The sequence below is a fragment of the Zootoca vivipara genome, chromosome 7 (genome assembly GCF_963506605.1).
Source record: "Zootoca vivipara chromosome 7, rZooViv1.1, whole genome shotgun sequence".
In the NCBI taxonomy this organism is placed as follows: domain Eukaryota; kingdom Metazoa; phylum Chordata; class Lepidosauria; order Squamata; family Lacertidae; genus Zootoca; species Zootoca vivipara.
Window position 1 is genome coordinate 80726373 of NC_083282.1, and position 17604 is coordinate 80743976.

The 17604-nt window shown below is 44.2% G+C and overlaps 1 protein-coding gene across 1 annotated transcript in view; it reads left to right on the forward strand.

The window, feature by feature from the left end:
- Positions 1 to 1002: 1002 nt before the first annotated feature.
- The window catches only part of DOK5 (docking protein 5), a 56834-nt gene continuing 40232 nt past the window's right edge, over positions 1003 to 17604 (forward strand). The window contains exon 1 of the mRNA XM_035124059.2: positions 1003 to 1341. Within this exon, the coding sequence (XP_034979950.1) occupies positions 1276 to 1341 (66 nt within the window). The 5' untranslated portion in view covers positions 1003 to 1275. The remainder of the gene's footprint in view (positions 1342 to 17604) is intronic.

Sequence of the window (17604 nt, forward strand, 5' to 3'; positions counted from 1 at the left end):
GATGGGTCCGCGGTGTTCATAAACCGAAAATTCATAAACCGAGGTGTTCATAAACCGAGGTTCCACTGTACTTGCTCTGTGCCATAGAACAAATGGGCCAATATTAGGCGGGTTAACCCCCTCTTCCCCTTACTTATGGGGTTCATCTTGGAAGCTCCCAACCCCCCAGTGACCCAGTCCAACACTGTGAGTACTATGAGACCTGTTCATTTTATTCTTGTTCTTACTCGGCGCCTAGTACATTTTAGGTACTTGTTCTGTATTTTATGCCCTGCATTTACATAGCCACTCGTTAACAGAAATTCTTCTCGCTATCCACCAGGTGAAAGAGCAACAAAATACACTACAAAATAATAACAGCACCTGTGTATAACAAACGATACACTTTTGTATTTGAACGAACAAATGAATAGAGGACACCATTAACAGCTGGGACCCTCTCTAGCTTGGCTGGGATGGAAGAAACGCCCTCTGCATCTGCTCAGGGGCACCCATATTCCAGGAGTTCACCCTTGATGCTACTACCAATTAGGTGCCAACGCAAAGTCTCCATGAGCTCCAGCTTAAACCCCGATTTCTTTGCCCCCATTTTCTTCTAATGCCAAGGACGGGGGGGGGGGACGGACGGACCTGTGGCCCTCCAGAGGCACTCCATTTCCCATCAACCCCAGCCAGCATTGCCAGCTGTCAGGGATGATGGGAGATGCAGTCCAGTCCAGCAAACATCTGGACTGAGGTCCACAGCTATCCTCATCCCTGGACCACAATCAGGCGAGCCGCGAGCCCTTCTTTCCCGGCGCAGCTCCACCCGCTTTCCAAGAGGGAAGGGGGCAAGCAGGCGTCGTTATATAGAAGTGTAGCATTTCTTTCACCCAGGCAGCGAGTGAGGGCGGATCTCGCCGCCCACAACCGGGGAGGGGGAAGCTCTCTCTGGGCTGATTCTCTGATCTCATCGCACAAGCCAGTCAGCTGCGAGCTGTCTGCCTCTCTCGTCAGCTGATCCAGCAGGAGAGCCTTCCGTCTCTCACTGATTCTTCTCCTCTCACTTCCCAAGTGGATCCCTTCCTTCCTTTTTTTTTTAAAGATAGCAGCAGCAACAAAACACTTGTCGGGGAGTTTCTGGGTCAGGAGGAGGATATATTCTGAAGGCTGGTCGGTGGGGGGGATTTAAAGCAAAACACCAACACACAGCAGCAGCAGCCAAGCCCACAGCCCCAAACTGGATTGCATTGCAACTTTGCTCCAACTCCGCTCCTTCTGTTCCCTCCGCCCAGGATGGCTTCCAATTTTAACGACATAGTGAAGCAAGGGTATGTCAAGATAAGGAGCAGACGTTTAGGAGTAAGTATTTTTTTTTAACAAACCAAAACCCTCCACTGGCGTTATTATACCGTGTTTGATTTATCAATGGGTTGGTGGTGTTTAATCACAGCGTTGGCCACGTGCGTTGTTGTGTGTGGTTGTCCGTGGATCTGAAAGGGAAACAAGGTTGCATGCTTTATTTTTATTTATTTTTTAACTGTGCAAAGGGCCAGTCCTTTCCAGGTCTCTCTCCGCTGTCATATGTGCATTATAAATATAGAAGCAGCTTGCAGTGCCGTGCAAAGGACATTTCTCGATAATGGATACAAGCGGGGTGGAGGGGAGGAAAGCCTGCAAAATCCACACCGGCTCTAATGCTATTTTTTCCAGTGACTTAGCTGTGTTTGTGTGTGGAGAACGTAGCAAGCTTTGGAATGTCACAGAACTCTTGTGTTATGGGGTTTGTGGAAGGGAGGAAATCTGAAGATTTATGAGCATGCTTAGATAAAATTCTTCTCTAATCGTATTAGAATTGTCTAAGGGATCTCCTAGTCAGCCAGCGTCCCCTCTTAACTTTTCACTTTCAGAAGAGGAGCCAGCAAGCAGACTTCCAGACTCAGTGGTTCAGTGCCCATGTGCAGTTCCCATTCATATCAATGGGTCTCGGTCTCGCCCAAAAGAACTTCCTGGCAGATTACACATCAAAGAGCGTTGTAGCTCCTTAGAGATAAGCAGCCTGATGCTGGACAAGCTCGCTCAGAAATAATCCCCGCAGGATCCAGTGACATTTACACCCCAATAAATATGCCGCGGCAGTAAATTCAGTGGTATTTTTTGCATGGAAAAGGTCTCTGGTGAAACCCCTGGCATCTCCAGGTAAGGCTAGGAAAGATCTCTGGAGAGTCAACAGTAAACCATATGGACCACTGGTATATAGGTCAGTGTAAGGCAGCTCCCTACATTCCTATGCTGCCTTAAACATTGCTAAAGAAAGCAGAGATATAAAAATTTTGAATAATGATCAACAGCGTAATATGCCTAGATAATAGGCAGCAGTAATGCATTTGTTTCTGAGCCAACATGCAAGGGAGTGTGCTACCGTGGTTCTTTCATGGACAGTCCTATCTATGTCTAATCAGAATTAAGTCCCATTGACTCCATACTCCACCCCATTAAGTGTGTACATTAGCTGGCGCAGACATCAAGCTACAACGGGAACGTAGAATTCACATTGGCTGCAATGTGACCGATAACATCGTGTAGGTAATTGGAATGACAGTTCTTGAATATCATAGTCTCATATAACAAATCACCCATTTGAAGGGACACATGTCTTGCTACCTGACTAAATATTAGATGTTCCTTTCAAATGTGTATTGCTCAGCTTGGATACAGGTGGAAATGTGAGGGTTGGAAACCTCTGCAATGCATCTATAGGTCTAAGTTTCAGTGTCAAAATGTTACCAAGGATGCCCCCTCCATGCAACATTTGGTACCTAAAGAAAGCCACAGTCTTTAGTGTGCTAAGTGAGCTTGCAGCTCTGTACAGTACTTGGTTGGAGAGTTTGAGGAAACAGAAACCTATACTATTCCAGTGGGGTTGATATTCTACAGAAGTGCTGGCTATAAATGTTCACAATGGTTCATGGTATAGAAGGTGTGTGTGTGTGTGTGTGTGTGTGTGTAAGAAATACCTTGCATGAACACGTGTGTGTTTAAAGATATATCTCCAGACCAGTGCCTTATTGATTGCAACAGAAACTGATGCCTTAATTTCCATGGTTTGGCTATACATTTTACGTTTAAGCAATTATTTCATTTATTTACACTTCCGCTCCATTTTGTACTCTAGGTTAATGGAGGTTTATGTAGCAAACCTATGATATTCTTAACTCCGCCATCATGCTCTTTGCCACACAATGTTGAACTACAGTGATCCATATTAGGCCTGGGTTCTGGAAGTATTGGGTTGAAATTTGAGGGAGGCACATAGTTCAATGGTAGAGCCACATGCATTGCTTGCATAAGATTCCAAGTTCAATCCCAGGCATCTCCAGGTAGTGCTATGCAAGACTCTTATGTGAAAATCTGGAGAGCTGTTATCAGTCGGTGTAGACCAGGCATCCCCAAACTTTGGCCCTCCAGATGTTTTGGACTACAATTCCCATCATCCCTGACCACTGGTCCTGTTAGCTAGGGATCATGGGAGTTGTAGGCCAAAACATCTGGAGGGCCGCAGTTTGGGGATGCCTGGTGTAGACCAAGCAACCCCAAACTCAGCCCTCCAGATGTTTTGGGACTACAATTCCCATCATCCCTGATCACTGGTCCTATTAGGTAAGGATGGGAGTTGTAGTCCCCAAACATCTGGAGGGCCGAGTTTGGGGGTGCCTGGTGTAGACATTACTGAGCAAGATGGACCAATGGCAGCTTCTTCTGTTTCTATCCTCACCCATTGGTGAATTTACTTGATAGACATCGGCAATTCACTAGAGTTCTGCCTATAGTTCTGTGAAATGGGAACTATGACCGATCTTGGAGATTGCTCATACAGAACATAAAACTAAGGTGTCTCATGTGGCAAGTAGCAGACAGAAAAATAGGTGATGCCTGAATTTCAGATCTGAATTGCAAGTTGACTCCTAGAGTCCTTGCTAAGAATGCTAAGGAGCCACAGAACAGTCGCTTCCAATGGTACAGTAAAAGTGGGAAAGGTGGCCTGCTGGGAGAAGGAGATAAAGCTTGCTAGTTATTAAAAGTTTCAAACAGATGATGCCTTGTGAAGATCATAATGAAATATGCCAAATTGTACCGTGTACTGGGCCCTCAGGTACAGTTCACATTAAATTGTCACCTCAGGTGTGGTAAACTTTCTGTGATTATTCTGCTCATCTGTGGTATTATTCTTGTTAGCCTTACTGTCATTTTTTTTAAAGTGTTTGAAACAAACACAGCAAAATGGTCAGTGCTGCTGTTATCATTATATTGCTAATTAATTATGTTTTGCACCAGGTGTAATGAGGAAAAACCACCGTCATGTGCTTGTTTAGATGGGAGCTCAGGGGAATATACAGGTGGAAAGAGGTGCTTATATTTTGCCCAGGACACCTTATATTGAATTCATGGTGTGGAGCAGTTTAGTTGATACCTATTGGAAGAATTTCCCCTCCCCCAAAATCTATTGTCCATTTGATTTGTTCACCTATGATAAGCTATTATTTCTTATAAGAAAATAAGAAAAGGGAAAACTACAAATTCAGTACTACTTATGCATTTCCTTTAAAGTTAAACAGAACAGTTAGAATTAATGGAGTCCAGTAGACATTGTGAATTAAGCCATGGTTGGCTTAGCATGTTGTCCAACCCCAGGATCGTAATTTCTCTTGCTTTAGACAAACCATAAGCTGTAACCAAACTTTGTTCTCGGCTTACAGTTTGTGCTTTGCCTGGAAGAGACAAACTAGAAGGATGGGTTTGGATGACACCCTGATCGAAACCATGGCTTAGCATGAAGCAAAGTAGCAGCAGAAGGGCTGGGGCACCAATTTGGGCCCCCCCACTGTGGGTGGCCAACGTCGGCACGCACTGAGCCATGCCCTAGTGATGTCGTGACGTGACATGATGTCATCACGTCATGTCGCGATGTCATTACCGTGCAGCGCTCTCCGGTGCTGCAGCAGCAACTGGACCAGGGCCTCCGACTTTGCGCGCCGCAGCTGTGGCCGCCGAGCACGAATCTCAGCTGAAACATCTGTAACATTCATGACTTGCTTTGAGACAACATCATTCTTGCCTCCCTGGAATTACGGTAGATCTTGAATACAAGATCACAAGCACATGGGATCAGAGATAGGAATAGTGGGTGTGAACTAGAAGTGTTGAGGCCAAAGACTTATTCCTAATGGTTTCAGTGTGAAGATCTTGTCTCATATTAAGCCACGGTTCCCTTTATTTATTTGTTTACTATTTTATGTTATAGTCTCATGGGCGTAGGCAGGGGGGGCAGGAGGGGGCAATTGCCCCCCTAGAAGCAAAGGCTGAGGAGCGCAGCAGTGTGGCAGCCCCAGGTTTCCGCTCCCGGCGCGAAGCTCCAGAGTCGCGCCGGGAACGCGAGCCTGTGGCTGCGTCCTCCACGCCTCCTCGGAAGACCTGGGAGGCGCAGGCCACGTGGCCCCGCCCACATTTCCGCTGTGGCCCCTCCCCTCCTGCCCCTTGCCCCCCCTAATTTTGATCCTGGCTACGCCCCTGTATAGTCTACTTGGTCATGATGGTGGGTCAAAAAAAATGTAAGAATTAAAATAAGTAGAAATGTACAATTAAAATCATAGTATAAAAACCAGAAAAATACAACCAGTATTGGTATAACAAAATGACAGCACAGAACTGTAGGAGAACATTGGAGGTGGAAGAAGAGGAGGAGGGAAGATGTCAATTCAGCCCAAGGCCTGAGGTGCCCCTTGACCAAAGAGGTGCAACTTGACCAATCATCAAAAAACATAGTGATGGAACAAGGCAGATGTCATAGGGGAGGTCTGGGGGACACCACGGAGAAGACCCTGTCACATGCTACCACGTCTTGAACCATGGAGGGTGGCAGCTCAACCAATCAGGCCACCGCTGCGGATCTTAACATCTGGGCAGACTGATGTAAGATGAGACACTTCTTGTTTACGGCATTGGCATGTGAAACGGAATTCTGGCTTAATGTGGATTAACAATTGATGAAAATAAACCAGGATTACAGTTATTCACTATTATATTATATAAGGGCAGGTACCTTAATTTCCTCTTCCTCATCCATTGTCCTTTGGAATTATGACTATCAGACTATGTGCCATTTTTTAAAAAAATCAATTTAAGTGTAATATATTTATATAATATATTTATAATGCCAAAGGACAATGGATGAGGAAGGAAGAGGAAAATAAGGAAATTAAGGTACCTGCTCTTATATAGAATGAAATTATAAAATAGCCACTGATGAACTCAATTTGGGGAGCGGAGGAGAGGCAACTAATTGCAGTTGGTCCCATCTAAGCCAATGGTATGAGCCTCACTCTTGTTTTCTGTAATAAGACAGGACATAAAGTCCTGCTAAACATCTGAACCAGCTGAAATATACACACGCACACACACACACATAAATAAACAAGTTTTTGCTCGAAGGCCATAATAAGTGAATATGTATGTAGCAGGAAAGGGAATTACAGAAATGATAGCTGATGGCTAATTTAAAAATCTGATTTAGGTTATTTACTGTTAGTAAAAGTGCAATTTTACATTCCATTTGAAACGGGCAATTAGCATATTCCTTTAATTAAAAAAAATAGTTGCCATGGAAGCAACAGTATCACATCCTCCTCCTTTCAAAGAAAAGTAAAATTATTGTATTGCATCTCTAAAATACCAAATTCTTACAGAAAATCCAGGAATCTCAAGGCAAAATCATTGTTGCTGTTGTTGTCGTCATTGTCATTATCATTCTGCAAAAAATTTTATCTGCCTTTTGACTTCCAAAAGGCCCCCCAATCTGGTATCCAGATTCTTTAAAAACACAACAAAACAATATAAAATGAGATAAAAAACACAGTACATCAGTTAGATGATTTAAACTATATGTGCACCTTCTAGTTAGGATCCCCAAACAATGACTCAGTTTCTCCCCCTCATAAGTGAAAAACTTCTGAGCATGTGCAGAATGCTTTTTGTTAGTAACTGGAATGTGCCATGAAGTGGCTTTGCTCCTCTACTTCTATTTCAGCATGTAATCTAAGGGTCAAGGTAGTTTTTAAAAACCCTTAAAATCAGCTAGGGGAGGGGAATGCTGAACAGCTCCCCCACTAAAATTGGTACCCCCCCCCACACAAACTGTGATTAGCCCTGCTGGAGAGAAAACGATCGCAGAGGGTTGAACTAGATGATCCTTGGTGTCCCTTCCAACTCTACAATTCTATTATTCTGTAAGGAGAATATTTCAGCTGGGAAATAACACTGGGGGTGGGGATTAAACACTCCCTGTTCCAATGCTTGTTCTCCATTGTGATTATAAGTTAAAAACAGCTGGGAACATAGTCCTAAATTCTCGCTGGTTTAGACAATACCATACCCTCCAACATGTCTCCAATGAAAATAGGGATGTCTCATTCCATAATGATAATTTTACTATTTATACCCCACACATCTTACTGGGTTGCCCCAGCCACTCTGGGCAGCTACAAACGTACATAAAAACACAAAACGTGAAACATTTTTTAAAACCTTCCTTATAAAGGATCGCCTTCAGATGGCTTGGAGGTTGGATAACTTCATACCCTCCAACATTTCTCCCGTGAAAATAGGGACATCCTAAGGAAAAGTGGGACATTCTGGGATCAAACCAGAAACCGGGACGTCTCCTCTAAATCAGGGATGTCCCTGGAAAATAGGGTCACTTGGAGAGTCTGCAATATGCTTGCTACATATTCTTGTGAGACTGAATGATCTGTAATCACAATATTATGTTGCCTATGCATTATATTACAGAGTTACCTATCTGGACTATGAAAACTGAATCCAAAGGACACTTTCTGCTCTCTACCTAGATCTGCCTTCCTGTAACTCACTGCTTCCTGTCCTATTGTCAGTGGAAGGGATGAGCTACTATATTACATCCTGCAATACTCATTCTACTATTTGTAAAATGATCACCATTTCTCCCTTCAGTCTAATCACGGGCGATTCCATTGGCTGCCTCTCCTACGGTTTTCTTGCTAGATCTTGTATCATCCTTGCAGGTGTCCTGATAACCTTGTATGGCTTGTCAAAATCCACTGTCACATACTGTAGTGTCCTTGGTTCAGAAATAACGCTGTCTTTTCCCACCAATTGTAACACGAAGAAGAATCCCAGGCGGAGAGGCTTCTGTTATATATAGATTGTGAGCTGTTAAGACCAGAGCATTCCATAGCGACTTCCTTCCTGCATCTTTGGTATCTTGTTTAATGGGGCAACCTGAGGACAAGACTTGGAACTGGCAGGGCTTGATCTTGGATGCAAGCTGCCAAATGTGTTGTGTTCACAGACCGGTTTAGAGCCACCCACTGCTGTTTCTGGCAAGATCTCTGAATTCTACCTTGCTCCCCACTTCCCCGTCCTGCTGCTTCTGCAATGATTACAATTTTATCGACCAATAAAATGGCAGTTAAGGAGTTACAGACTTCCAAAGGGGCAGTAACAGAGCTATGGGCACCAGGCACCCAGCTGATGCTCACCAGACCTTGCAGCGCACCAAGATTAATTGAGCTCATGTACCTTCCATGTGCTAGTTAGCCCCATTCCCAGGGGTGTGCAAAACGGTTGCATCTCTAAAAGAACCACATGGATTTTGTGATCATGCAGGCATTTATCTGAACGTTAAAGTTGTTTCTTGTCTTTCAATCCTATACATATTTCTGTTAAAGAGAGCATTAGTTTACTTTCTACCCCTTTGGGCACTCCCTGCAAAGTTGGGTTGTTTTATTTGATATTATTGTCAAATTCTTCCAGTCTAAAACTTGTTAATGGCCAGGTCTGACTTCTCTATCACCCACTATACCCACTTATTTATTTTGCGTTTCTATCATAAAGGTAAAGGGACCCCTGACCATTAGGTCCAGTCGTGACCGACTCTGGGGTTGCGGCGCTCATCTCGCTCTATTGGTCAACAGCTTCCAGGTCATGTGGCCAGCATGACAAAGCTGCTTCTGGCAAACCAGAGCAGCACATGGAAACGCCGTTTACCTTCCCGCTGTAGCGGTTCCTATTTATCTACTTGCACTTTGACATGCTTTTGAACTGCTAGGTGGGCAGGAGCTGGGACCGAACAACGGGAGCTCACCCCGTCGCGGGGATTCAAACTGCCAACCTTCCAATCAGCAAGCCCTAGGCTCTGTGGTTTAACCCACAGCGCCACCCACTTCCCTTTTCTATCGTATTCTTTTTTATATTCATTCTCTCGCTTGTTCTTTAATCAGAAATTCCTTTTTGTCAATAAGATTTTGCTAGATTCCTGTGTTTTTTCATATGTGCCATACTTCTAAAACATACCGTCTTCTTTTCCCTGCCCCCCCAACACCTATCCCACAGTTAAATGTGCAGCGTTCCTTGTTGCACATGCCTGCAGGTGGCCTGTCTCTGAAACCTTTCTGAAACTGCACACCAGGGGACATAAGAACAACCACCCAGCAGCTCTTTCTATGCCCCCACTTACCCAAATTCCACTGAGATAATAAGGCAGTAAATGTCCAGTCGCTGACAAATCCAGCATGGATCAGTGATGGTCCACTGCTAGGGAGCATTCAGGGCCATGTCAGTCCAGTTTGCCTCTGAATACCAGTTGCTGGAAACCACAAGAGGGGTTTAGGGCTTCCTATCAGCATCTGGTTGGCCCCTGTGAGAACAAGATGCTGGACTACACTTTAAGGGTTCTTCTTATGTAGTCTGCTAAGCTCTTGACTGGCAGGAGATAAAAGCACATCTGCCTCAGAATAGTGCCCCTCTTAGTGCTTTACACATTCTACCAGTTACCTGGTTTCATCCCCTTTGCCAGTATCATTGACAGGAGCGAGTCAGCAGTAAATTACACTGAGTAAGTTGGAGTTAACTCTTGATTAGCAAAAACGGGATCTGCACAGGAGTGTCATGTCTAATGAGCACAGCAACTCATCTCCAGCAGGTCTTGTTGTGAAGACTGAAGGTCCCTGCCTCCCCACAGCTGCCTAAATCCTGTCCTCCCCAGGGTTACCCCCAAGTAATCTGAGACTATGCCTGTGTGAAGCTAACTACTCTGCCCTCTTCACGCCTCTCCTGGTTCTGGGAGACCAGGAGAGAGGGGAGCTTGTTGCAGCAGCAGGAGGAGACACCTGTGCCTCTTCACCAGCTGGACTCCTCTCTGCCTCTTGGCCTCCCCCCTCTCCTGCTTCTGATTCTGGACTTCTCTTTGCCACAGACTCTCCCAGCAAACCCAGTTTACCTCTTCAGCTTCTGACACTTCCTTCCCCAGTCTTTTCCCTCTGACCACTCAGCATCCTACGTCCCCCCTCCCCTGTCTTGGAGCCTTCTTCCCTTGGGGCTTCCCCACCTGGTTTCTCCCACCGTTCCCCTGCGCCCAACCAGTCCATGACCATCATTAAGCAGCACAACTTGAAATCTTTCAAGCCAAATGCAGCTTAGCTGTGTCAATAACTGGCCTGATTTTGCTGCTTATCTGGGGCTGTAAATACAGGGTATGTGTGTGTCAGGCACCTATAGAAGATAATATGAGACTAGTATGCTGTGTTTGGCTTGCTGGGACACAAGTCACTCAGACTTGCTTTAGTTTACAATCCCCAAATGTACAGGGGTTTTATTTATCTCTTGGTATTTCAACACACACCATCTTTAGAATGTAAATGAGGACTTTCTTCTACTGCCAATTTTTTTGACAGGCCATTTGTTTGATTTCCCTGTTTTGCAATTATTAGAGAACCGAGGGGAAACCGAGAGAGTGCGTGAGAGAGAGCACACTGTGATTTTTAAATTCACCGTGCTCGTGTTGGACGCTTTTCTGCACGACCTGCTTGCACTGACTCTTTAGTGGTGTGTAATTTGTAATTCCAGGCCATGTTTTTCCCCAAGATTCCATGGATTTATGTTTTAGCCACATCATAACGGAAAATTTGCCAAGACAAACTGCTAGCTGTCATTGATGATCTACAAAAGAATATTTTTTAAAAAGCGAATCTTAAAGCAGCATCTTGGGAAATGTTGCAAAATGCTTTCATGTCTGAGAGATGATGGTTCATGTGTCAGATGAGCTAGGAAAAAAAATATGATTCTTACTCTTGAAAGAAGTTAAGTTATTAAAGTTATTATTATAGCTGATCATGTCTGCCAAGCCTGTTTTAGGATTGTAGGACAGAGATAACAGATGTATTTCTGCAAGTGTCTGAATTGTTAGAGTTGCTCTGGTCATCTTTGGTATTCTGTTGAATGATTTGCCTTTGGTAGCATTTCCACGGTGTGTATAACAGAAATGAATACTTATTTCATTCATTCCTTTGGAAAACAAGAAATAATAATAATAATAATAATAATTAATAAATAAATAAATAAATAATTTGATTAAATTTTTAGTTGCTTTAGTGCCCAAGGCAGTCCAAAGCAACTTACAACCAAATAAAAGTGCATGTGTATGATATATTTTCCTACTCAGATAGGTTTTCATTGGAGAACATTTGGCAAGTTGTGATAACCAGTCTGGTTTTATTCTGTTATTTTTATGCTGTGTATTTTAGCTTTGAACGTGTTGTCATGACTTTCATGTGTGTGGCCTCGGGCACTTTGAATAAATACTTGGTATCGAATAGGCCACAAGAAAGGTGACAAGTGAGCCTCTTTGGGAAAGGTACTCCACAGCTGGGGTGCCACCACTGAGGAGGCCCTTTCCATTGTAGTTATTGTAACAGTTGTTGTTGTTGTTTAGTCGTTTAGTCGTGTCCGACTCTTCGTGACCCCATGGACCAGAGCACGCCAGGCACTCCTGTCTTGCACTGCCTCCCGCAGTTTGGTCAAACTCATGTTCGTAGCTTCGAGAACACTGTCCAAACCATCTTGTCCTCTGTCGTCCCCTTCTCCTAGTGCCCTCAATCTTTCCCAACATCAGGGTCTTTTCCAAGGATTCTTCTCTTCTCATGAGGTGGCCAAAGTATTGGAGCCTCAGCTTCACGATCTGTCCTTCCAGGGAGCACTCAGGGCTGATTTCCTTAAGAATGGATAGGTTTGAGAACACTTCTCAAATAAGAGTATGCTTTGCATTTAACCAGGGCAGCTTGTAACTTTCAGCCAGCGCCTGGTGGTATAGCTCAAAGCTAAGGGGTGTTTCCTCAAAGTAGCAGCCTCGTGTTCAGCAAGACATTCTCCCTGTTTTACAGTATATTCCTGCCTTAGGCTGTAACTGGCTTGGATCCATCCCACTCATACTGGTGCCATTGGTCCATCGAGCTCCGTATTTTCTACACTGACTGGCAGTGGTTGGCCAGTATTTCAGACTGGGAGACTTTTTTTAGCCCTACCTGGAGATACTGAAGATTAACCTCAGACTTCCTGCATGAAAAGCAGATTTTCTACCACAGAGAAAGCTACAGCATTCCTGTCAATCACGGTTCTCATGTGAAGTCAGGACCAGAAACCAGGCCAAGACCTTGCATCATCAAGGCAAAGTCCTAGGCGGAAAAGGAAGCATTTACTTTCTGTTGAGGAGAGATAGTGGCCAGTCTTGAATGAGAGAGAGGCCGACCATCCTTTATTCGCTAGGAATATGCTCCAACCTGTAGGCCTGATGGCTCATCCTACGGGGCCAGCTGTGCAGAGAGCCAAGGGTTCCCAAAGCCAGTGCTTTTTTTCTAAGTGAATCTAAGTTTGACCTCATTGAGGGCAGTATTTCAATATGAGTAGGAAAATGAGAGTACCCCTAAACCAGGCATCCCCAAACTGCGGCCCTCCAGATGTATTGGCCTACAACTCCCATGATCCCTAGCAAATAGGACCAGTGGTCAGGGATGATGGGAATTGTAGTCCAAAACATCTGGAGGGCCGAAGTTTGGGGGTGCCTGCCCTAAACATTTTTAAAGGGAAAAAAGCACTGCCAGTAGCCCCTGTAGCTCCTCACAAGAGGAACCACAGCTGCCTGTACTTTAAAAGTCTAGGTTGTGAGGTGATAACTCTAATTTACTGCTTCTCAGTGACTCAGTGCCTAAGCCTTTAGAGTAGTTATTCCCCACTAAATTTGGTGGAAAATGATTTCCTGGTTACTAGTGACAATTAAGTGAAGTTGCTTAAAGTAATGCTTGCCATTAGCCATTCCCTTTCTATTCTTCATTGGTGGAGTTTAATTAAATGGAGTTGCATTGATCCAAATCAGCACAGGAGCTGATTGAAAGTAATCCATTTACTTTATAAAGAACATGTAGATGACAACTTCCAGGGCAGAACCTTCCCAGGGCGTACTGTGTCAGAAGCTTAATGCATAATACATCAGATATCAGTAAAGGCAGCGTCTCAAAGCAAAGCATTAAAGCATGAACTTTCTGTGCCAATAACACCGACAGTCAACAAACTGGGGAGGTTTTCGAGAAAGTTATGAGAGTGGAAAAGGTCAGGGAGATAAATCATATGTGGGCAAATGGAAATATTAAGGTATTTCAGAAAAGCCAGTTAAGGCTGCAGTTCTGAGCATTCACACTGAGAACTTGTTGGAAAGTCAGCGTGTTTAGATCAGGCTGCAAGATGATTATAATACTGTACTCAAACACAAAAAATAATGTTATAGAAGGGAGCAATTGTTCTCTCGATCTACTGAGAGCAGCAGCAATAGCAATGCTGTCTGTGCTATAAGATGACAATTTAAACTGAGCTGCTCACCGGAACAAACAACTGAGAGGCTTATGGAATCTCCTTCCCAAGAAAAGACGGAGCAGGCATCTGTCAGGAATGCTTCACGTTTACAATGTGCCACCTTAGGGAAACGGCTGTGGTCCCATCTGATCAATAGGGGTATAGCATCTAGATCAAGGGAAGTAATAGTACCACTGTATTCTGCTCTGGTCAGACCTCACCTGGAGTACTGTGCCCAGTTTTGGGCACCACAGTTCAAGAAGGATACTGACAAGCTGGAACGTGTCCAGAAGAGGGCAACCAAAATGGTCAAAGGCCTGGAAACAATGCCTTATGAGGAACGGCTTAGGGAGCTGGGTATGTTTAGCCTGGAGAAGAGAAGGTTAAGGGGTGATATGATAGCCATGTTCAAATATATAAAAGGATGCCATATAGAAGATTGTGAAAGGTTGTTTTCTGCTGCTCCAGAGAAGCAGACACGGAGCAATGGATTCAAGCTACAAGAAAGAAGATTCCACCTAAACATTAGGAAGAACTTCCTGACAGTAAGAGCTGTTCGGCAGTGGAATTTGCTGCAAAGGAGTGTGGTGGAGTCTCCTTCTTTGGAGGTCTTTAAGCAGAGGCTTGATAGCCATATGTCAGGAATGCTTTGATGGTGTTTCCTGCCTAGCAGGGGGTTGGACTGGATGGCCCTTGTGGTCTCTTCCAACTTTATGATTCTATACATTTAGTTTTGAAAGGGAAGTCCTTGATTTGAACTGGGTTTCAGGCAGTAGAAAGGGAGAAGGAGAATGCTAAGGAGTTCAGCATGGGACTTTTCCCATAGCAGGAGTGATAATGTCAACAACGAGAGCAGCAGGTTATTTGATGGAGCCTCCTTGCTTTGGAAAATGAATGAGTTGATGGTGAGGCTTTCAAGTTTGTTTGCAACAGATTAGCATAGAGGAAGGCCATAGGGTGAGGGAATCATCATGGTGAAGCTGGTTATTTATTCCCTTTTCTTTAATGCAGTTTAAATGGTTACACGTCTTTGCAAGTTGTTTTCATTTCTGATTGAATGCCTCAAAGCAGTGGTTCCCAATTGGTGGTCTGTGAACCCCAGGGGTTCACAGACCCCAGGTTCTGCATAAGCCACCCAGGGTGTCCGTGGCACCATTCACATAACAAAGACTATCGTAGAGATATCAAAATTTTCAAAAATAGTGGGTTAATGGCTTGGATTTTGAAAAACAGGGGGGGGCTGCTGTCAGGGTTGCCAGAGCGTCCAGATTTTTTTGGGGGGGGGAAATCAGCAATTCCCCTCAAAAGCTCAAGAACTTTTGCATTTTACTTCTAGAAATATGACAATCCTACTGTTGTAGTTAGCTAATTGGAAACCACTGCCTTAAATATTGCATGTCAGCAAGCTGAAGATCTTCTTCTTCTTCTTCTTCTTCTTCTTCTTCTTCTTCTTCTTCTTCTTCTTCTTCTTCTTCTTCTTCTTCTTCTTCTTCGTTCAGTGTGCTTTACAGGTTGAACCTGTGCAGCCAGAAGTAAGCTCTACTGAGTTCAGTGGAGTTTGCTCCAAAGAAACTATGCATAGAATGGCAGTCCTGAAGGTCCTGATAAATTGGATATTTGCTATGTATTGGTTGTTCTCTATCAACCCCATTCAGCAGCCTGCATTTTGGGACTTTGCCTGAGGGACATGCCTTTAGACATTTATTGGGACGGTGGCTGCAGCTAATGGAGTCATTATGAAAGTGTACCACTATACCACAGAGTGCAGAGGAATTTGTGAAGAGTGCTTCTGAGCATGTACAGGTTACATAGAGCTCATTACTAAGTAGCTGCAACCATCATCCCCCCTCTAGGCAGAAACTTGGCATTTGCCCTTTTCAGAGACAGACCACAGTGTACAACTTTTGGGGCCTCTTCTCACATATGTACAGTGTATAGGATAACCAACGATAATTGGAGTGACTAACAGGGGATGAGGTTAATTTTTGTGGAGTGGATGGACTTTTCTTTCCACTTTCATTTTCTTGAGTCATCAGCGAGTATGGCCAGGGCCCACACTTCTAAAATGACTCAGGGCTTTGTTTACATCTGTACCACTCATCTCTTTAGGTAGCAGGCTATGGAGAAACGTATAGAAATTCATGATGGGTGTTTCTGAGAATATATGGGTTACACTTTGCTCATGACTAAGCTGCTTTCATCTTCCCCCTCTGGGCACCTCGGTCAGAATGTGCGCTTTCCACACACTTTTGAGCACTGGCACTTACACCAAAAGTGTAAGACTTTCAAGGCTTCTTTACCCATCTGCAAGATAACCAGCAATAATTGGGGGTGACTTACTGTGGATTTGATTCATATATATTTTTTTGGAGCTGGCAGGTCTTTCATTGCACTGTCTGCAAATATGACTGGAGTCCCACGCTGCAAGAGTGACTCAGACTTTTGCTTCAGTGAAATTAATGTCACTAGTTTTAATTGAAATTATTGATCCATCAGGATGTTTACACCATTTACTTCCTGGTGCCTAAACTGCAGAGGATTAAATAATTGGACTCCTCATTTGTTTGATGTTACTGTACTTTAGGGTAGGGGTAGGCAACCTAAGGCCCGTGGGCCGGATGTGGCCCAATCGCCTTCTCAATCCGGCCCATGGATGGTCCAGGAATCAGCATGTTTTTACATGAGTAGAATGTGTCCTTTTATTTAAAATGCATCTCTGGATTATTTGTGGGGCCTGCCTGATGTTTTTAGATGAGTGGAATGTGTCCTTTTATTTAAAATGCATCTCTGGGTTATTTGTGGGGCATAGGAATTTGTTCATTTCCCCCCCAAAATATAGTCCGGCCCACCACATGGTCTGAGGGACAGTGGACTGGCTCACAGCTGAAAAGGTTGCTGACCCCTGCTGTAGGGGAACAAAAGTGCAGCTTCGTCAACGAAGAAAACGATTCCGGTGAACTTACTGATTTAGTTTGGAGCGTGGCGAGGGAAGGAACCCCTTTCCACCTGAGGGCTGCATTCCTTCCGGGGGCTGCATGCCGGCGGGGGAAAAGTCCAGAAGCAAAAGTGGGAAGATGAGACTCTTAACCTTGATACAGTAGGCTACATTCCAGATGTGCAAAAGTCAGATATACAGACACATGCACACACCTCTCTCCTCCATCAAGGCACATTTTTTGCTCAAAGAATAGCACTTGATGAGGTCATGGAGCAGGGCCAGTGAGGGGTGTGGCCTGGAGAAAGTGTGGGGGGAGGGGCATAGCCTAAGGAGAGCCCTGAGCATCAGACAGAGATTCCTGGACAATTGCATTTGGTCCCCAAGACTTCGGTTCCCTATCCCTGGTTAAGAGTATGCTTTCCAATTTCTCCTTTTGCTCAAGTATGTGTATGTATATGATAAACGCAATTCAATAATGTTGAATGGCGTAGCATCTTATAGCGGCAAGGGAGTTGTGATCACGGGGCACACCTGTTAAGGCCTTGTTCTTAGCTTCTAATTTCCTGGTTTAGTGGAGCTCGAGTGAACATCAGACAGCTCTAACTCTGAACTTAAACCAGCAAAAAAAACCCCAAAACATTAAATAGGATGATTGCCCCATTAAATGAACAAGGCTTTTTTTTTAAAAAAAAAGAAGTAAACAAGGCTGATAAAAAGGCAAGATTCATCACATCCTCCTGACCACCTTGACTCTTTCCCCCACAACTGAACAACCTTCAAAACATTCCTAGTATTCCTGTGCCTACTACTGCAAGTCTTGATCGATAACCAAGAGGTCAGAAATTGAGAGATGTGCGTGCACAACTGGACCAGTCCCTAAGCAAAAAGTACCATGAAGGTATCACCCTGTGAAGCAGAAGGCATGTTTCAACTGTTTTGTTTGTCATTCTCTTATGGCTCATATCATCATCATC